The 22,815-nt window shown below is 46.2% G+C and overlaps 1 protein-coding gene across 1 annotated transcript in view; it reads right to left on the reverse strand.

Moving 5' to 3' along the window:
• Positions 1-6,623: 6,623 nt before the first annotated feature.
• Positions 6,624-22,815, reverse strand: part of CENPU (centromere protein U) — a gene marked incomplete at its 5' end in the record, with an annotated part of 186,207 nt that continues 170,015 nt past the window's right edge. The window contains one exon of the mRNA XM_082249264.1: positions 6,624-6,745. Coding sequence (XP_082105390.1) covers positions 6,629-6,745 — 117 coding nt within the window. The 3' untranslated portion in view covers positions 6,624-6,628. The remainder of the gene's footprint in view (positions 6,746-22,815) is intronic.

A 22,815-nucleotide genomic window follows, 5' to 3' on the forward strand; every position in this document is an offset into this window, starting at 1 on the left:
GAGAATGAAGCCACCATTATAGAACAGATCTTGTGTTGCGGCTCAGCCGAATCAAAGTGTTCAAGGACTTCAAGAATCTCCCTTTGCAAAGGTCTAGTATGGAACTCAGCAAACAGAACCACCTCGAAGGACAGATTGTTTGCAAACAACAACCAGATCACCCCCTGCAACTTCTGCAGCTTGTCCAAAGCGATTCAGAGCCTTGAGGTCCAGAATTGGATGCACATTGCCTTCTTTTCTGGGCACAGTAAACACGTTTGAATAAAACCCCTAAAAGCGTTCCTGAGAGGGAACTGGCACAACCATTCCTTGTGACAGCAGATCTTGTACCTCTTCTCGTAGATTCCTTAATCGGTCTGGAGAAAGGCGCAGATTGGATGGGAAGAATCTGTCCAACGGACAAGACCAGAATTCAATCTTGTACCCTGATCGGATCAATTCGTGAACCCATTTGTCCTGAATCAAGGAAGTCCAAGGTCCCGGACAGAAGCGGAGACGTCCCCCCCACCCCAGAAGCAGGTGAGGGCGCCCCTTCATGCAGACGAGGATTTGTCTGCAGATCTGGACTGGCCACGCTTTGATTTACTTGACAATGGCTTCTTGGAAACGCCAGAAGAACTGAACGGCTTCCCTTTTTCGTATGACCCGGAGGTACGAAAAACCCGCTTTTGAGCAGTGAAGGAAGGCGCCCGTCTATGACGTGGCACCTTGCCCTTAGAGGACAGAGGAAGAAGAGTACTCTTTCCTCCCCATAAGGCCTTTGATCAACTCGTCCAGAGAGGATCCAAACAACCTCTCCCCCATAAAGGGAAGATCGGTCAAAGCCTTTTTGGAAGCCTGGTCCGCAGACAAGCTTTTCAACCACACTATGCGTCTAATCCCAATCCCCACTCCCGACACTCTGGCCACTAGTGGAGTTGCATCCAGGGACGCATCAAACATGAACACCAGGGCTTGAGTCATCTGGTCCATTAGTTCCAGCACCGCTGGAGGGAGCTGCTCAGCTTCCAAGTTATCCTTTAGTAACTTCACCCATTCAGTCACTGTCTGTGACACCATAACATTCACAAATATTTGCTAGTACGTGTAGATGGCGGGACAGAGACTCCACCCGTCTATTCACAGGGTCCGCGAAGGCTGGGGATTCTTCCACTGGAACCACAGTAGACTTATTCAGCCTGCAAACCAGGTTATCCACCTTTAGTGGAATGGTCCATCTAGTGCAAAAGGATAACGATGTTTAAAGTGCTTAGGCAGCACTAGCATGTGCTTGACGCGCCATTGTTCATTGACAATCTCATCAAAAAGCTCCAGACAAGGAAACGCCTTGCTGGATTTTTCGGGAACCAAAAGACATCTGCAACCCGATGCTGTAGATTCATCTGCCAATTTTAAAGTTCCCGCACTGAAACTATAAGTGCTTCCACCAATGCTCATTCCCACGTGGCGACGGACGAGGACAGGTCCTCTTCACCATCAGAATGCGAAGACACTGACCCCTCAGGGTGGGGGTGCCATATCTGCCTCAAATTCTGAGGAAACTACCGAGGGAGACGAAAGCAGGGGGCGTTTGCGGCTAGCAACAATTTGCTTACATAATCTACCTTTCCAAGACTGCTGTAATCACAGACAGGGGCTGCAACCCAGTAGGTTCCGCAGCCGCACCTAGGGGGCCCGTAGGTGAAATATTACCCTGGGACTCCATTTTAAACTGAGATGAAAATAATGCAGTGTCACTTTAAAAGTCGCTAAATCGTGATCCCACCGTGAACTTAGCGGTATACCTGGTCCCAATCCAAAACAATCTGATAGCACAGTGGGTGAGAAAAACCTACAGGGGACCCCCAAAATCTTACCAAACTGCTCAGGAGACTGCCAGCACGTTCTTGTGAAACAGAAAGTAAAACGTTCTGCCACAGGAAATGACAAGCACAGCCTGTCATAGCTAGATTTCTGTGTTACATGCTGTTCGCCTGTCCAGCGAATGTGGACTACAAGAAAATGGCCGCCCCATGCATTCCTATAGGGAACTAAGAAAAAATGGCTGCCCATGCGTTTCAATGGGAGAAAAGAAAGCATGAATCTACAGCAAAATGGTGGCACCCACGGCGCACCATGCGGTCTCCTAGATCCCCAGAGGGGGTCCTAGACAAGAGGCATCAGAGAATTGACCCCACCAGGTCAAGGCCACCCCGAAAGAAAAACACAGCCGCGGCCACAATATTTCCACCCCCCGGAGGTAGGACCTGCTGTGGGTAGGGGAAAATATTTGGAGGGGGTAGGCCTAACATGCCAGAGGCCAGGGAAACTGAGGGAGCCCAGAGGGTCCGACTATTCCAGGGAGGGGGCCCACGTCCATTTCGAGACCGCTCCGAACAGTCCACCTCCCACCTGGGGTGGGGTGCTGCCAGCCAGGGGGTACGATGTGACTCGCAGGCTCGTCCCCATCCATCAGGGCTCTGTCGTGGCGAGGCCTAGTTCTGGACTATAACCTGGTCACGCTCGCTGGCCAGGCTGGGAGACCATGAGGATCTAGAACATCCAGTACGAAACCACAGCCGGCTGTTGCTTATACTTCTCCAGGATCTCTTAACTAGTGAAAAACAAAATAAAATCACAAAATAACAAATTTCCCTATTAATAGAGCAGACCGAAGTCTCAGCAGGGAACTAGGTCCTATTCCTAAACTAGGCAGAAACAAACTAGATGCTGTAGCAGAGGGTGTGGGGTTATGCCTGCAGGGACAGCCCCCATAGGCGTGGTAAAGCTTTTTCCTGCCTAGTGTCCTATTCCTGATGGGAATCAGCATAACCCAATGGTCTAAAGATGATATGGAGCTGCGTCTGTCGATGAACGATAGAGAAAACAATATTTTTCACATTCTGCTATATAACATTGCCAAAAAAAAAAAAAAATTAAAAATCTAATTTTTTCATCCTTTTATGACAATTTGTATTCTGCTACATATTTTTGGTAAAAAAAAAAAAAGAAAAAATTGCAGTAAGTGTATTTTGATTGGTTTGTACAAAAGTTATTGTATCCACAAACTAGGGAAAAGATTTATGTCATTTTTATTTTTTTACTAGTAATGGCAGTGATCTGCGATTTTTAGCGGGATTGCAACATTGCAGTGGACAGATCGGACCCCTAACTGCCATTTTTGACACTTTTGAGGGGACCAGTGACATTACTACAGTAATCAGTGCTAAAAAATATGCACTGTTACTGTAATAATGACACTGACAGGGAAGAGGTTAACCCAGTGGTGATCAAAGTGTTAATTGTGAGCCTAGGGGAGTGTTTTCTAACTGTATGGGGGAGGGACATGTGAAATGAACACAGAGACGTGTGATCCTATATAGAAGGATCACAGGCGCTCTCTGTGTTCATTTCAGAGAGAACAACGGTTAGCTGTGTTTTCGTCCCCTCTGAGTGGGGAGCGATCGCGGGTGGCCGACGGCAATCGGTGCCGCTGGTCCTGTGGATCGGCATCCCCCCAGGACCACTCCCGCCGTACAGGTACAGCGATTTGCGCAGCCGAGCCAGCCTGCCGCAGGAAATAAGCGGCAGGCGGTCAGCAAGCGGTTAAAACACATCCATAACCTGCCATTTGATTGAGGTGTGGTGACTTCTTACAAAACAAATTTTATACCTTTCTTAAATATTGCATGCCTGGATTACTACTTATTTAGCAGATGCATTTATTTATTTAATTTAGTCCATTGACTTTAACGCTGTTTATACAGTATTTACTGAGCATTTTTGCTTTTTGAAGTAAATACCGCATTAAGGGATAGTGAATTTACCTTTATTATGTGGCATGCAATATTTGGAAAAATGCGTCAGTTAACCAAAATATTGCATGCAATATGCTTTAGTGAGTCCATTGTCCTTTATATTTGGCTCTTCATTACAGCTGTATGTTTGTAATGTACAAACCATTAATAAATGTGTATAAGTCTATCAACCAATAGAAAAGAAATTAATACATCCATAAACAAAACCCTAAACCCACAGTTGACAGAGTAAAGCCCCGTACACACACACCGATTGTCGGCCGAACGATCGGCCGTCTTTTGTCCAGTGCTGTCGTGTTGGTTGAAAAGTGCTCAAGACTGCACACGAATTTTGTCGGCCAACGACAACCAACTTCAGAAGTGATGTCATGTGATGGTTAACTTTCCGTGTGTTTTTTCTTCTCTGAGCATGCCCAGTCTTGCTCATCTGCTTTTTGTCGGCTGAAATCTGTACTGACTGACGAACAATCGGCCATCTTGCTGTTGGCCAAGAAAAATTTTATAGCATGCACACCAGATTTTGTTCGACCGAAAAGTCGCAGTCGGTTGTCGGAATCATCATACTAACAAGCCGACAATCGGCCGTTGGCCGAACATTTACGGCCGACAATCGGTGCGTGTGTACGGGGCTTTAGGCAAAAAGCATGGTCCAATATGCTGCAACAAGCAAAAAAATCCTTCCTAATCCCCAAGGATTCAGAGCTGCTTGCATGGAACCACTCATGAAGGGATTACCTGTGCATGATCGGCCTTGGACGCCGACTGTCTGTGTCCAGGGCCAATCATTCGCAGGTAATCGCTGCTTGATGCGATTACATGTGAGCTGCCACAAATAGCTGTGGGAGCGGTCACCCCCATGGGACCTAAATACCTCTTCTCAAAGGAGAATAAATTCAGTTCAGCTAGTTTCCTCATAGCTGAGCTCCTCCATACCGCTTAAAATGCTGTTCTCTGCACTCTCCCTGGTTGCCCAACATTTTTTTGTGAACTGGTGCCCATAACTTAACTGCATATTCCAGATGTGGTCTTAAATTATGCTTTGTATGGAGCCAAGATTATGCCATTCTCTGTAGTCTTCACCAAGGTTTCTCAACCTTTTTTTAGTCAAGGCACCCTTAAAAAATTATGGACAGTCTCGAGCCACCCTTTAAAAATTATAGACAGTCTTGAGGCACCCCAGTCTAAAATGTAAAAATTATTCCAATAGTTTTGCACAACAAAGCAGTATTAACACACGTAGGACACACAACTTTAGAGGTGACTTATTCTTCCAAAGCAAATACACTTTTGGTACTGACTAGTATTCCGATGTTTCTCTTTCCCCTCAATTATTCTCCATCACTCAGCTAAGGTGCTTTCAAGAAGGTTGTAATGGTGCCCAATGAAACCCTGTGGATTTGTGTAACTAAAAGGCAGCTTTATTCACACACCAGCTTGTATACAATTGTGGGGCAATTTATAGGCATTTTGTCAAGGCACCCCTGAAGAAACCTCGAGGCACCCTGGTTGAAAAAGGCTGGTCTATACCTCCTTTTATTAGAAGAAAGAATTTTACTTACTTTAGAAACTACAACTTGGGAATGAATGATAATTTTAAGTCTATAATTTACCCCCTGATCCTTCTTCATCATGGACTTCTCCAGTTATACTCCTCCTAGAATGTATGATGCATAACTTTACACTTCTAAACATTAAAGTAATTGTAAACCTCTGAGATGAAATATGAACAAAACATATATAGTGTGTAATTGTGTCAGTCCAGAGCACTAAGTGTAATTTCTGTGTGGTGCCTCGTTCCTTTGCCATCTGTATGAGTCACTTCTGACAGGTTTTCCTGGCAAGAAGAGGTAAAAAAGCGATGGGGGGAGGGAGATTCAGCGCACAGCCTGTGGTTTGACAGCCTCAAGTATTCCTGTTTGTTGTGCGAAAGGGGGTGTGTCTCTTCTCTCCAATCAGCTCCTCTCTAAGTAATTTCAGCTTTCCACCCAATGCTTTCTAAAACCTCAGACATGCTGTATAAATAAACGACTGTTGAGAAAAGAAAAAGGCAGATAACCAGGTACAACATATGTAGGTGGATTTCTCTAATCTCTGTGTATCACCTGATGCTAGAAATTTCACTGGGTATTTGTAATGGTTTACAACCACTTTAAAATGTTTGCCACATAATTGCCCAAACCATACAGTGCATGGTAAGTCTACAATCATTGATAGGATATGACATACAGCTGGATGGAACTGCACTGTATTAAATAGCTAGTTATATGTTCTGAACCCACAGAAGGCCATTGTCTAAGATGGGCATAGATATAAACAACACAATCAGCCTCATGAACAAAAGTGGTAGGGTTCCCCTCTGTGCAGCAAGCACAGACATATAAAGAAACAAAACTTGATTCATATTAGCATTACTATAACAGCTTCTCTATCGCAGGCCACAGCTGCAAAATTGGAGCTAGATACTCTGACATTTCATGCATGTGCTGAAGCCTGGCCCTCCTTCCCCACTATTCCAGCACAGCTCTGGCTCACACGTACTGAAATTCTATGAAGTGTGCCTCCTGCTCACGGGCAGAGGCACTGACAGTCCATACATAAGCCAGATTTTTTTTTCCATTAAAAAAAAAAAAACTTTTTTTATTATAAATATTAGTCAGCTCTTTTATTCATAAGGAACAAAAAAAAATAATGAAAACATTTTTTTTTACAAATAAGCCCCCAAACAAATAGGCTAGCTATGACAAAGTGTGCAAACTACAAGACAGGAGTTAAAGAAAATACTTTATATTATAGGTTGTATTCTTCAGATTATGTCCCAAGTCCTGTGCCCTTCACTTTCCTTGTGTCTGTGCATTCTGCAGCTGTGTGTTCACATTGTGGAAATGTTGCTCGGCTCTCATAGTGCTTTGTGCTTGTAGTATGAGAGCGGGTAGACTGGATAATCCATACTGAAAGAAAAAATAAAAGGATGCAGTGAAGTTAGCCAAGTCTGACACACATTTCAGAGAACAGGATTTCACACACTGTCCCATGCTTCCTCTTCTCCAGATAAATATAGAGCCATTACTGACCGCCTTGTGAAAATGCCAGTTGCCTGGAAATCATGCTGATCCTCTGACTTCACTACTTTTTGAATAATAACACACAAAAAAAAAAAAAAAAAAGACATGTTGCCGGTAAATTCAGAGCTTATTGCCAGCATACATGTTGCCAGTCAGTGAGGCAGGAATAATTGAAGCCACAGTGCAAGCATGACAGCCAAGCACCTAGCATGTTTAACCACTTGCCTACTGGGCACTTTTACCACCTTCCTGCCCAGGCCAATTTTCAGCACGGTCATACTTTGAATGACAATTGAACAGTCATGCAGCACTGTACCCATATGACATTTTTTTCACACAAATGGAGCTTTCTTTTGGTTGTATGTAATCACCACTGGGTTTATTTTTTGCTAAACAAACAAAAAAAGACAGAATTTCGAAAAATCAAAAACAAAATGTTTCAAATTTTGCAAAACAGGTAACTTTTCTCCTTCACTGATGTGCGCTGATGACACTGCACTGAAGGGCACTGATAGGTAACACTGATGAGGAGGCATTGATTGGCAGCACTGGTTGGCACTTTTGGGACTGCCCTGATTATCAATGCAGATGTCCCTTTAACACAAGACAGTTATCGGCTCTCTTCTCCTCTCCTCACAGTGACAGCTGATAAACAGCTTATGTTTACATCCGTGATCAGCTGTCATTGGACAAGGCTAATCACATGGTAAAGGGCCACTGTGATTGGCCCTTTACCTCGATCTGTGATCAGCTGAATCCAGGCAGCACGATCACAGGAGGACGTCCATGTACGCCCTCCGGGCAAAGTAAGCTTGTGGTTTAGCCGTCTTCCAGCTATAGCGTGGGTGGAAAGTGGTTAAAAGGTCAGAAATGGCAGGCTGAATATTCGGGTACAGGTCTGCTTTAAAGTTTGAAAGTGTAACTGCTTATAAGAGGATTCACTCCATTGAGGTTTGTATGTTTGTCATAGAACTTTCAGTCACAGTGGGTTTAATATTTTGTACTCTGATTTTTTTCCACAAATAAAGCAAATAAACACTTTTGTTTCCAAGGGAAAACAGTTCTCTGGAAATGGAAAAGGGTAAATATTTACAATATAAAAACCACAAAATTAACTGATTGCATCCATATGAACTATGCTTAATACCACACACAAATTTTTCTTTTTTCTAATTTTCATATTTAGCCATATAATTACATAGCGATCACCTCATGTACAGTGGATATAGAAAAGAATCACCTCCCTTATAATATTAATCACATGTTGTTGCTTTGCAGCCTAAAATGAAGACAGTTTATTGTTTTATCCAGCTGTATTTACTCAGTGCAACTTATAACATCCAAGTGAAAGATAATAACACCAACATATCAGAAAAAAAAAAAAAATTCCAAAACAGAATGACTGAGTTGTAAAAAGGATCACCCCTTACTAAAAATGACTTGCAAACTCAATCGGGTGTAGCTAATCACCTTCTCAATAGCACACAAAGCCATTTGACTTTCAACTGTGGTCGTTTTAATTAGTGCAGCATGAAAATAACTTTCCTGAAGCATTTCAGTCCCTGGTAATGCAACTAAAGAAAACAATCAACTAGGGATGGCAAGGCACTGTCCCTGGGATCTCTGGGATAAAATTGTGGACAGGCACAAGTAAGGAGATGGATACAAAACATTCCAAAGGCTTTATCAATGCCTAGAAGCTCTGTGAAGTCTATTATTAACCACTTCAATACAGGACACTTCCACCCCCTCCCTGCCCAGACCAATGTTCGGCTGTACCCAATCAATTTTTTATCATTTTTTTTTTCACACAAATAGAGTTTTTTTTTTTTTTGGGTGGTATTTATTCACCACTGGATTTATTTATTTATTTTTTTGCGAAAGAAGTGAAAAAAGAGCAAAAATGTTGAAGAAAAAAAAAAAAAAACATTTTGTTTTAGTTTCTATAATAACATTTTGCAAATAAGTAATTTGTTTCATAAATTTGGGTCAAAATTTATCCTGCTACATATCTTTGGTAAAAATAACCCAAATTAGTGGATATTATTTAGTCTGTGTGAAAGTTATTGAGTCTACAAGCTATGGTGCCAATCATTGAAAATTGATCACACCTGATGTACCGACGGCCTAACTAATTTCTTGAGGCCCTGAAATGTCAGGACAGTACAAATACCCCCCAAATTACCCCTTTTTGGAAAGTAGACAGTCCAAGGTATTTAGTAAGAGGCATGGTGAGTTTTTTTGAAGTTGTAATATTTTCCCACAATTCTTGGGAAAATTAAGAAATTTGTTTTTTTTTTTTTTTTTTTTTTGCACAAAACTGTTATAACAAGTTATTTCTCACACACCAGCTTGTATACATACTTGCAATTACACCCCAAAATACTTTCTGCTACTCCTCCTGAGTATGGCGATACCACATGTGTGAGACTTTTACACAGCCTTGCCACATACAGAGGCCCAACATGTCGGGTAACTCTGGGCTGGAGACAGGTACTTAGATGATAGGTACTCTTGTGCTCCGATGACAGGTACTCGGAGAACCCGAGTACCTGTCACTAGCCCATCAGAGCACCAGAGAACCTGTCATCAAAGTACCCGAGTATCTGTCATCAAGAGTACCTGATGGGCTGGTGACAGGTCCTCTTTATTGGGGGGGGGGGGGGGGAAATCAGTGTGTGTGCATTGTAATCAGGAAACTAGCTGTTACTGCAATCTCCTCCTCACACAGGACCGGTGTGTGAGGAGTAGAGGCGGGTAACAGCTAGTTACCGGGTTTGTTTACATTCTGTGACCAGCTGTGATTGGACACACCCGGTCACATGGTAAAGAGCCAATTTCATTGACTCTTTACCCAGATCGGTGATGGACTGTGTCAGAGTGACACTCTCCATCACCGATCTGTGCGCCCCTGGGGGCGCGCACGAGCAGCGTGCACAGGGACAGTGCATGTGGCCAGCTGTGATTGGACACATTTTGTTATTGGCTCTTTACACTGATCGGGGATGGGCTGTGTCCCGGGGGCGTGGGAGAGCAGCGAGAACTGGCGGAACGTCATATGACGTCCACCCGGAGGGAGGAGACATTCCTGCCGGGATCATTTTACAATGTGCCGGTAGGGAAGAGGTTAAGAAGTGGAAGGTATTTGGTACAACACAGACCCTCCCTGAATGAGGACGTCACTCCAAACTGGATGAAAGAGCCCGGAGGAAACAACAGTATCACAAATTCTCTTCAAATGTTGATTGTATGGGAGGGTTGCAAGAAAAAAAGCATTTCATATTAGATGCTGAGAATGGAGGCACCCTTAAGGCATTACGTTCCATGTCCGTGTAAAGTACAGCGGCGTACGCACTTCCGTGTGTGTTCCACTCAACCCGGAAGTGACGTTGCTGAAAGGCAGGAATCTGCGTTGATGGGTCTCGCCCCTCCAAGTGGGTGTTATCAAAGACTTGTGGCTCTTCAGTACGTTGTATAGCCATGCGCAGACGTCCATATGATCCAATACCCAATTCCTGTTGGGTGTACATGGCTTCACAGACACCCTACCTAATTTGATCCGGTGTCCGTCGCCTGTTTACTGCGACTCCATGCTAGCCATAAAACGTCCTCATTAAACAGCCTCCTAGTTGAAAACCTCTATAGTGATCGATAAGTCAGGCTATAGCCCAAAATCCTTGGATATTGAACTAGTTACTTCTCATCTCCACAATAAATAGGTCATGTTAAAATCTCTGTATATAAAAGAATATGAAAAATGTCCATGTATATGTAAACTTGTGTACATGTACATTGGACCTAAAATATACTGTGTTAAAAAACAAATTGTCTATTTTATAGATTAAAAAAAAATGTATATATTATATACAATATATATCAGAAATTCCAAGGAACCCCAAAAGATATATCTGAAACCAGAAATATGAAAATAAAAGTAAAAATAAATATAAATGTAAATAAAGGTAAGAATAAAATAAAATAAAATAAAAATATAAATAAAAAATGAAAAAAAAACAAAACAATGAAATAAAAATAAAATATAAAAATACTAAAGATGTTGTGCAGATAAAAAACTACCATTCGGATATAAAACAGTTGAGGTCCAATTCTATGTTCAATCCCTTGGGGCTCATAATATTTAACAAATAAATCCATTTTCCTTCATTTTGGGATATGCCCTTCTTCCTATTTCCTCCTCTCCAATTGGGCAGGACTCTGTCTATTCCACAAAACTTTAACGACATGGGGTCCCTATTATGAACCAATCTAAAATGGTTGGATAAACTATGATTTTTGAACCCCTTTTTTATATTGCCAATGTGTTCACGCAATCTTATTCCTAACTTTCTTGTTGTCCTCCCCACATACTGCAGCTTGCATGGACACTCAAGAAGGTAGGTTACATGAGATGTTTCACAGGATATAAATTTATCAATCTTGAAAGACATCCCTTTACTTTTTGATTCAAAATGGGTAATTTTTCTAGGTCTATTTCGGATAGTTTTACAGGCTACACACATACCAAAAGTGAATAAACCCACCTGGTCCAAAAAAACGGAATTTTTGTAAAATCTTACCTGTAAAATTCCTTTCTCTGAGTCCTCCGACAGACGCCGCCTCTTCATATTCGTCACTATGGGGTTATTGACCTTTGCTCCGTAGCAGTAGCTAGGCAACAGAATATGTTAATATCAAAGCTTTTAGCATACCCCACCCCTAGGGGGTGGTCCCCTCAGTCAATACCCTCCTGCTTCCTGCATTCCTACCTCAGTTTCAGTAGCATAGCAGTAGAGTACATAAACAAAACCCCAAAAGAGGGGCGGGGGCGGCGACTGTCGGAGGACTCAGAGAAAGGAATTTTACAGGTAAGATTTTACAAAAATTCTGTTTTCTCTTACGTCCTCCGACAGTCGCCGCCTCTTCATATTCGTCACTATGGGGATGTCCCAAAGCAGTGTAGACATGAGGGGTGGGAGAAAAATCGAAGCCGCGCCCAAGGCAACGCAGTACCCACATCAGAGAAAAAGGAACCTTACCAAAGGAAGGAAACCAACTGGGCAACATGAAAAAAACTTGCTCAACAGGAGCAACAACCCAGGAAAACAAATAACCTAGGGATAAAAACATCCCAACAGCCAAGGGTCCAAGAAAAAAACAAGGAACCCTAAGGCACTGCCGCACAAAGAACCTTGCGGCCAAAGGAAGCATCTGCCGATGCCTGAACATCCACTTTGTAGAACTTTGAGAAGGTGTGAACGGACGACCAAGTCGCCGCCTTACACACCTGGGCCACAGAAGCCCGATGATGACAGGCCCAAGACGTACTCAGAGATCTTGTAGAATGCGCCTTCACAGGCATGGGGGGAACTTTCCCCTTCAAAGAATAGGCCTGTTCAATGACCTGTCTGATCCATTTGGCGATGGTAGAAGCCGACGCCGTGATGCCCTTCCGAGGCCCCTCTGGAAGGACAAATAGAGAATCCGTCTTACGAAAGGATTCAGTCGATGACAGGTAAACCCTGATCGCCCGAACAACATCCAAGGAATGCAAAGCCACTTCCTTTGGTTTTTTAGGCTTTGCGCAAAGCGAAGGCAAGACAATGTCCTCATTGAGGTGAAATTCCGAAATCCTTTTCGGAAGGAAAGACGGGTTAGGTCGCAAGACCACCTTATCCAAGTGAACCACCAAATACGGAGATCTGCAGGACAAAGTTGCCAGCTCCGACACCCTACGAGCCGAAGTGATTGCCACCAAAAAGGCGACCTTCTTGGACAACATAAGACAACGAGATCACCCTGATCTTTTCAAAAGGAGCATGTTGCAACACGGACAGAACAAGATTCAAGTCCCATGGAGGTAAAGGCTCCCTCCTAGGAGGGACCAGATGCCGCACCCCTTGAACAAAGGTGCTAACCAAAGAATTAGACGCCACAGGGCGTTGAAAGAGAACGGCCAGAGCAGAAATCTGACCCTTAATCGTGGCCAACGCCAAACGCTGGTCCACGCCCGTTTGAAGAAAAGCCAACACTCTTGATACCGAGTATGAGCAAGGGGAATACCCCCTGGACTCACACCAAGCAAAATAGGCCTTCCAAGTACAGTAGTAAACCTTCCCCGAAGAGGAATTTCTAGCCTTGATCAAAGTGCGAATGACCTCAGGGGAGAGACCCCTATCCTTCAGGATCTTGGTTTCAACAGCCAGGCCGTCAAAGCCAGTGACTGTAAAGCAGGATGGAATATCGGCCCTTGAGACAGGAGATCTTCTCGAAGAGGCAGACGCCACGGAGCGTCGACCGCCAGATTCACGAGATCTGCATACCAAGACCAGCGAGGCCAGTCTGGTGCCACCAGAATCACCGTTTTCGGTTCCGAGGCCAACCTGCGAAGGAACCTGGACAGCAGCTGAATCGGTGGAAAGGCATACAACAGGCGATACTGATGCCAGGGCGTCACTAACGCGTCTGAGGCGTCTGCCCGAGGATCGCGCTTCCTTGCCACGAACCTTTCCACCTTGTTGTTTAGACGAGACGCGAACAGGTCCACATCTGGGGACCCCCACTTCTCGCACAACATCAGGAAGACATCCGGGTGAAGGGACCATTCTCCCTGGTCCAGGGTCTGGCGGCTCAGATAATCCGCCTGCCAGTTCTCCACCCCCGGAATGTGAACTGCAGATATCGCCGGGACGTGCGTCTCGGCCCAAGATAGAATGTCGGCTACTTCCCAAGCCGCTCGGGCACTCCTGGTGCCCTCTTGGTGGTTGATGTAGGCCACCGCTGTGGCATTGTCCGTCTGCACCCGAACCGGACGGCCCTGCAGCCTGTCCGACCAACGCCGAAGGCAGAGATTTATCGCTCGCAATTCCAGAATGTTGATCGGAAGAGAGGACTCCTCCTCCGACCAAGTTCCCTGGGCGGACAGAACGCCCAGACCACCACCCCAGCCCGACAGGCTGGCATCCGTGGTGATCACTGTCCACGAGAAAGGGCGAAAGGACTTGCCCCCCCGACACCGCCGGGGACCGGAGCCACCACAGAAGGTCCCTTCTGGTGCGATAGCTCAACGAAATCTGGAGATCCAGAGATTGCTGTCGCCCGTCCCACCTGGCCAGAATCTCCCTTTGGAGACCCCGCGTGTGAAACTGGGCAAAGGGGATCGCCTCGAAAGCCGAGACCATCAATCCCAGACACCTCATGCACGTCCGGAGGGACAAGCACTGAACGTCCCTGAGGGACCCGACTTCTTCCTGAAGCTTCCGGAGCTTGTCTTCCGGCAGGAAGACCTTCGCCTGAACAGAGTCCAGGATCATTCCCAGGTAAGGAAGACGAACCGACGGACACAGCGTCGATTTTGGAAAATTTATCGTCCAGCCAAACTCCTGTAGCGTCTGCATAGTGACGGACAGGTCGCTCACCAGACCCTGACTGGTCGCAGACCGAACCAGAATGTCGTCCAGAAACCCCAGGACCGAGATGCCCTGGGCTCTCAATAAAGCCAGAACCGGCGCAAGCACCTTGGTGAAAACCCGCGGAGCCGAAGCGAGACCAAAAGGGCAACGCCACGAATTGGTAGTGATCCTCCGCAATGGCGAATCGAAGGTACTTATGGTGACCCTCAAAAATGGGGATGTGAAGATACGCATCCTTCAGATCGATAGAGGCCATGAATTCCCCCAGAACCAGGGCAGCCACCACTGATCGCAGGGATTCCATGCGAAACTTGCGAACCCGCACAAAGCGGTTCAGAGCTTTCAAGTCCAGAATCGGACGTACCTTGCCCTCCTTTCTGGGCACAGTGAACAGATTGGAATGGAACCCCCGAAATCTGTCCCGATGAGGCACCGGAACCACCACTCCCTGAGCCCGCAGGTCCCGCACCGCCAGATGCAGATCCCGCAATCGCTCCGGAGACAGCTGAAGATTTGAGGGAAAAAATCTGCCCGCCGGCCGAGAGAGAAAATCGATTTTGTATCCAGATCGAACGATTTCCTGAACCCACCTGTCCCGAACGCGGGCCAGCCAGGGTTGAAGAAAACCGAGCAAACGTCCCCCCACCCCAGAACTGGGTGAGGGCGCCCCTTCAGGCCGCATTGTTATGGGCAGCGGACCCGGACTGGCCAGACTTCTGCTTACCTGCCCACGGCTTTTTCTGGGAACCTTGTCCCTTGAAGGGCTTGCCCTTATAGTGCGACTGAAAGGCACGAAAGGACCCCTGAGAGGGTCTAAACGAGGTATTCTTCTTACCGCGAACAAACTTAGCCTTGTGAGTCTGGGGCAAGAGAGTGCTCTTACCCCCAGAAATACCCTTTATCAGAGTATCCAAAGATTCGCCAAAAAGGCGAGAGCCTGCGTAGGGCAAATTAGCTAAAATCTTGTGAGAAGATTGGTCAACAGACCAACATTTCAGCCAGATCAGGCGACGGTTCAACACCGCCACACTTTGGAGACGCGCAGCCAAAGGGACCATATCCAAGTCCGCATCACACAAGTACATGACACCCTGATGAATCTGATCCACCATAGCCAATGTTGACGGTGAAGCAGAGTCAGTCACCAGGGTGCGCCTGAGCACCTGCGTCCAATCGGCAATAGCCTGGGCTGCCATAATGGAAGCAAAAATCGGCTTCAGCATAGAGCCCGCAACCGTATAAGAGTGACGGGCCAGAGACTCCAACCTCCTGTCCGTAGGGTCCCGGAACACCGTGGTATCCTCAGCAGGGATCGCAGTGGATTTATTCAAAATCGCCACCGCGTGATCCACCTGAGGCGGCACACACCAACGCTCATCAGTAGCTGGCGTAAAGGGATAACGCAGCTTGAACCTACTCGGTACAGCAAAAGGCTTCTTTATATTGCGCCATTGTTTATCAACAGCGCGCTGAAATTCCATAGAGCAAGGAAAAACCTGCGACGTTTTGCGTCTTCTTTGCGTCCCGTACGAGGACATCAAAACAGGAGGACATGGTTCATGCTCCAAATGCAGTGTTTGCTTGATAGAAGCAACCAACTCATCCATGAGTGCAAGCTCTTCAGACGAGCCAGGGGGAGAATTATCAACCCCTTCCACCTCAGCCTCCCCTTCAGACCCCGCAAGGTCTAGAGATGAGCGAGACCCTGAGAAGGGCACTCCAGCCATAGCATCCCCATCGCCCTCTGAATCAGAGGAAATTGACACTCTGGGCCTTTTTGTGGATCGATCAGCCACCAGCATCTGCACCTGAGCAGCTAAGTTAGCCAATATAGTAGCCAGATCAGCCCCCTCGGGGGAAGCAGCAGCCCCTTGGCCCCCTACCAAGGTGGGGGGAAACTTGCTTTCCTGAGAATCCATGCCCCAGTAGACTTAGGAAAAAAAGGAGTACTGCCCCTTTAAGATCGCGGCGAGCGTAGCCCACCGCACTCACAGAATACACCGACCCCCACAGGGATAGGAATACAAGGCAAGGAATACAGGAATGGTAAAACCTGGAGAGATCACACAGGCTGCTGCACCGATCGCTGTCCCAGAGGAAAAGGAAGTGATGCAAGACTGACCGCCCCTATGAAGCCTATGTAAAGGCTACACAAACATGGCCGCTGGCTGAGGCTCCAAAGGCAGATACAGAAACAGCGCTGACATGAGGCCGGAGCAATCGCCGCCAAAATGGCGGCGCTTGGCGCCAAAAACGCCGCTCTTTCCACACAGGACCGGCCACCATAGCTCGCTGCAAAAAAATGGCGGACCGCAGCAGCGGTCGCCGCACAGTATGCTCCAAAAATGTTGCACAAGCATGTCACACACAGCATACAGCATGTCTCACAGAAAACTCAGCCTGTTACACAGAGCAGTGCAGGAGAGCCCCCCCCCCCTTTAGCCCACAGAAAGGCAGCTAATACTGACAGGGAGCTCAACGTTTTTTCACAGACATGCAGGGTCCCACAGTCCCAGACTGACACCCAAAACAGACAGGTCCCCACACAGAATACATTTACCATCCGGATGGCGTGGGGAACCCGCACAAGCGATCAAACCGCTGCAGCGAACAGGGATAGGTCGTTCATATATGCCAGGGAAACCTGAGCTGAACGCTCGATGGCAGGCTGGGAAGCCACTGGCCCTGAACCCCGGATAACCAGGGAGGCCAGCCAGAGACCCAGCTCCGCATGATCATCTTATCCGAAGAACTAAACTAATGCTGAAAAATAACAGCTAAGTAAAGAAGAGAAAACACTTGAAATAAAATCAAAAAGAGAGAATAGGGGCTGAGACTGAAATCCCAGCACAGGATAAGCCTGCTAACTCCTGAGCTAGACAATTGAAACTGAGGTAGGAATGCAGGAAGCAGGAGGGTATTGACTGAGGGGACCACCCCCTAGGGGTGGGGTATGCTAAAAGCTTTGATGTTAACATATTCTGTTGCCTAGCTACTCCTACGGAGCAAAGGTCAATAACCCCATAGTGACGAATATGAAGAGGCGGCGACTGTCGGAGGACGTAAGAGAAAGTAGTATTTCTTTTAGGGGGGTCAACCATAACCCTGATTGCCAACCCTGGTGGCCACGGTGGGCATCCCTGGTGGTCATGGGTGGGCATCCCTGGTGGCTCTAGTGGCACCCCCCCCCCCCACCAGGGCTGCACTGGTAATCAATGTTCCGATTACCAGCACAGACCCCCCCCCCCCCTGTGATCAGTGAGTAATTAGAAAAACTCACTGATCCCCCTGGCTGTAGCACAGATCATCATCTTCTCCTCACTGACAGGATCTGTGTGAGGAGAAGAAGAGATCAAAGCCGTTACAGCGGCTGTATTTACATTACATGACGGCTGTGATTGGACACAGCCGTCATGTGATCAGGAGGGCCAATCACAGGGCCCCTCCTACCGCAACTTGTTGCTCTGTGTACACAGGCACATCGAGATCACGCCACTGCGTGTGCCCCCCGGCGGCGCGATCTCGCTCCTTCTGAAGGACGGGTGGGAGGTGGTTAAAGGGATATATATATAGATAGATAGATAGATAGATAGATAGATAGATAGATAGATAGATAGATAGATAGATAGATAGATAGATAGATAGATAGATAGATAGATAGATAGATGGATGGATAGATGGATGGATAGATGGATGGATAGATAGATGTACACACACACACACAACTGTATCTAACAAAAGTGAGTACACCCCTCACATTTTTGTAACTATTTTATTATATCTTTTCATGTGACAACACTGAAGAAAAGACACTTTGCTACAATGTAAAGTAGTGAGTGTACAGCTTGTATAACAGTGTAAATTTGCTGTCCCCTCAAAATAACTCAACACACAGCCATTAATGTTTAAACCGTTGGCAACAAAAGTGAGTACACCCCTAAGTGAAAATGTACAAAGTGGGCCCAAAGTGCCATTATTTTCCAGCACTGCCTTAACTCTCTTGGGCATGGAGTTCAGCAGAGCTTCACAGATTGCCAGTGGAGTCCTCTTCCACTCCTCCATGACGACATCACGGAGCTGGTGGATGTTAGAGACCTTGAACTCCTCCACCTTCCATTTGAGGATGCCCCACAGATGCTCAATATGGTTTAGGTCTGGAGACATGCTTGGCCAGTCCATCTTTACCCTCAGCTTCTTTAGCAAGGCAGTGGTCATCTTGGAGGTGTGTTTGGGGTCATTATGTTGGAATACTGCCCATCAGCCCAGTCTCCATAGGGAGGGGATCATGCTCTGCTTCAGTATGTCACAGTACATGTTGGCATTCATGGTTCAATGAACTGTAGCTTCTCACTCATGCAGCCCCAGACCATGACACTCCCACCATCATGCTTGACTGTAGGCAAGACACACTTGTCTTTTTACTCCTCACCTGGTTGCTGCCACACACGCTTGACACCATATGAACCAAATAAGTTTATCTTGGTCTCACGAGACCATAGGACATGGTTCCAGAAATCCATGCCCTTAGTCTGCTTGTCTTCAGCAAACTGTTTGCAGGCTTTCTTATGCATCATCTTTAGAAGAGGCTTTCTTCTGGGACGACAGCCTTGCAGATTCATTTTATGCAGTGTGCGGCATATAGTCTGAGCACTGACAGGCTGACCCCCCCCGCCCCTCCAACCTCTGCAGCAATGGTGGCAGCACTCATATTTCTATATCCCAAAGACCACCTCTGGATATGACGCTGAACAAGTGCACTCAACTTCTTTGGTCGACCATGGCGAGACCTGTTCCGAGTGGAACCTGTCCTGTTAAACCGCTGTATGATCTTGGTCACCGTGCTGCAGCTCAGTTTCAATCTTCTTATATCCTAGGCCATCTTTATGTAGAGCATCAATTCTTTTTTTCAGATCCTGAGGGAGTTCTTTGCCATGAGGTGCCATGTTGAACCTCCAGTGATCAGTATGAGAGAATGAGAGCGATAACACCAAATTTAACACACCTGCTCCCCATTCACACTTGAAACCTTGTAACACTAAGGAGTCACTTGACACCGGGGAAGGAAAATGGCTGATTGGGCCCAATTTAGACATTTTCACTTAGGGGTGTACTCACTTTTGTTGCCAGCGGTTTAGACATTAAATGGCTGTGTGTTATTTTGAGGGGACAGCAAATTTACACTGTTATACCCTCTGTACACTCTCTACTTTACATTGTAGCAAAGTGTCATTTCTTCAGAGTTGTCACATGAAATTATAAGAAAATATTCACAAAAATGTGAGGGGTGTACTCACTTTTGTGAGGTACTATATATATTATATATATACATACATACATACATACACACACACACACACACACACACACATCATACATAATTTCTTTCGAGTGAATATTTCACTGTCTTTGCGCTGTGGTATAGGTTTTGTTTGATTTGAGCCACTAAGTGATGAACAGCAGTATCATTTTTTTGATTTGAGATTCATATAGCGCAAGGAGGTCGTTTCTCAAAATTCTTTATGCCACACATACATGTATTCTGCAGAAGACCCATCTTGTTGGCTTCAAAATACTGGGTCTTCTGAAGGCATGGGTCGGGGCAATTTACCATGCTACATATTCTAACTATGCCAGGGGGGTTAGTATAGTAATTCGTAGCTCTCTCCTGTTTCAAATATTGGATGTGTGCATGGACCCGGGGGACAGATATGTGATCCTTCATGCTCTTGTCTATGATAAACGCATTGTTTTGGTGGGCCTTTACCTGTATCCACCTGCAGATGCTAAAGTCTTATTTGATAATATGCAGTTAGTGCTGACTTGATACCCCTAAGGTTTTTATTTTGGGGGACTTCAATATGGTCCCTTCTTAGGAACAGGATAGAATCCACTCTGCAGCCCGTTCATCCCCTGAACTTCAGCACTGGGCCACTACTTTTACCTTAACAGATGCTTGGCGTCCCTTCCACCCACAGAACAGGGCAGTAGCACTCCACTACTTACAAAAACACTATCCCATATTGATTTAGCTTTCGCCTCCTCTTGTGCTCTCTGGTGGATAGAAGAGGTTCAACACTTACCCAGAGGAATCTCAGACCACGCCCCTCTTAATCTCACTCTTTCACTCTCCAATCCCTCGAGTCTGCGGCATCTGTCCAGGTACTGGGCTCTTTATACTAGGATACAAGTACCATTAATGGAAGATATTTGTAACTCTTGGATCTCTAATGAGGTTCTGCCAGTCCCAATGTAGCGTGGGATGCATTTAAGTCTTGGGTTTGGGGATTGTATATTTCACAAATTCCTTCCCTGCAGAAAGAGGCGGCTCTCTCCCTGGAGGTTGAGAGACTCGAGGTGGCTTATTATGTGGCTTCCCCAACTAGTGATAACCGTTTGACCTGGCAGCAGCATTGAGAGAAATTTGAGTTCAAAGAACCGAACAAACTAAAAAATCAATGCTACACGCTGCTCAGAGAATATTTGCGTATGGTGACAAAAATGGCCGACTCCTGGCCTGGTTGGCGAAGGGTCAGGTGGCCTCCAATCACATAGCTAGCATCCGGGACATGCAGGGTTCACTTCTAATCTTCTTTGGAGACATTATTATTAGGTTTGCTGAGTTCTTCAGAGCCCAGTACCCCCTTACTAATTTGCGGAGATTCCTTGGGACTATCCCCTTCCCAGTACTGACTGATTCTTATAGGATTCGATTTGATGCCAATATTACCCTAGAGGAGGTGCAAGCTGCCATTGGTGGGTTACAACGTGGGAAGACTCCAGGGGTGGATGGTCTGCCCACAGAATTTTATTCTCAATATGTTGACTTGCTTGCCCCTAGACTAACTGCCCATTTCTCTAAGTTTACAGTAGTGGAATCCCTTCCTGAATCTATGGAAGAGGCGATCATTGTGTTGGCACCCAAGCCCGGTAAGAACCCACAGGACTGTGCCTCCTATAGGCCCATTTCCCTGCTGAATGTGGACACCAAAATTCTTGCAAAGATTTTAGGTTCTCAGTTGTCCACTGTCATCTTTGCTCTGAACCAAGATGACCAAACTGGCTTCATGCCGGGTAAGGGCACCAATATCAACATTAGGCACCTCTTTCTAAATCTATCCCTGGCCCATGATAATATTGGTTCTCGAGTGGTAGTCTCCCTAGATGCTGAAAAGGCTTTTGATTCTGTTGAATGGGTATATCTATGGGAGGGTCTCTGTCAGTTTGGGCCAAAGTTAATGCGCTGATCCAAATGCTCTATCAGGAACCTAGATCGATGGAACGCACTAATTACTATAGTTCTGACCCTTTTAGACTTTATAGAGGCACTCGTCCGTGTTGTCCGCTGTCCTCTAGCCTGTTTGCCCTGGCCCTGGAGCCTCTGGCAATTTTGATTAAGGAATCTTCAGCGGTTCAGGGGTTGAGGATTGGCGGTCTGGAGGAGAAGCTGTCCCTCTACGCGCATGATGCTCTACTTTATCTTAATGATGTGGGTCCTTCACTTGCGGCTGCTCTGAAGATATTTGATAAGTTTGTCGCATTCTCGGGTATCCATACTAATTGGTCGAAATCGGTCCTTTTTCCCCTGGATGACCAGGCACCTTCCCTAGCCAGCCCCACACCCTTACAATGGGTCACAGAGTTCAGATATCTTGGGGTACAGGTGGCTAGGGATGTGTCCCAATACTAACCCCATAATATTCTTCCCCTGCTTACTCTGAAAGAAAGATGCTCCTTGTGGTATGTGCTCCCCCTGAATCTCCTGGGTTGTATTAATGTCTTCAAAATGATACTCCTACCTAAATGTAACTACCTATTTAGAAACTCCCGGGTGTGGATCCCAACCCCTTTCTTTCAGGAAGAGGATCGATGTATTGGGACCTTTATATGGAATGGCGCCCTCCCTCGCCTAGCGATGTCCACACTCCACCTTCCTGTGCCGAGGGGGGGATTGGCCCTACCAAACTTTAAGGTTTATTATTGGGCGGCAATGCTGGTAACAACGTACTGGTGGTTTAAGGGCTTGTGTTCTAATGCCACGGTGTGTGTGTGTGGAGGCCACCCACCTGGGCTCCATGCTGGATTTACAGAACCTGGTTTATAGGGGTCCGGGGGCATATAAGGAGATTCTGAGTCCAACCAGGGCGACATTGCGGACCTGGATGATGGCTAGGCGTAGATTTTTCCAGGACTCTCGTTGGTCTCCAGTCCAACCTCTCTGGTGAAATCCCAGTCTGCCTCATTTTCGATCGATTCCCGATCCTAATGTATGGACGCGCTATGGCATAAACTCTCTATGGGATATCATGCCAGTGGGTACATTGTTGTCCTTTCCTCAACTCTTCCGGATGTATAGGTTTGCGGGATGGATGTTTTTCTGTTTGCAGTCCAATTCCCTACTCCTCTACTCCTTCAGTTGGACCCCGTTGAGAAACTACTCTCCCAAAAGGATCTTGCGAAACCTCTTTCTGCACTATATGGGACCCTGCTTGCGACTGACCCCCCAAAATAGATAAATTATGGGACCTCTGGAAAAGGGACATTCCCCAT

This window comes from Pelophylax lessonae, assembly GCF_965119305.1.
Source record: "Pelophylax lessonae genome assembly, chromosome: 1".
Lineage (NCBI taxonomy): Eukaryota > Metazoa > Chordata > Amphibia > Anura > Ranidae > Pelophylax > Pelophylax lessonae.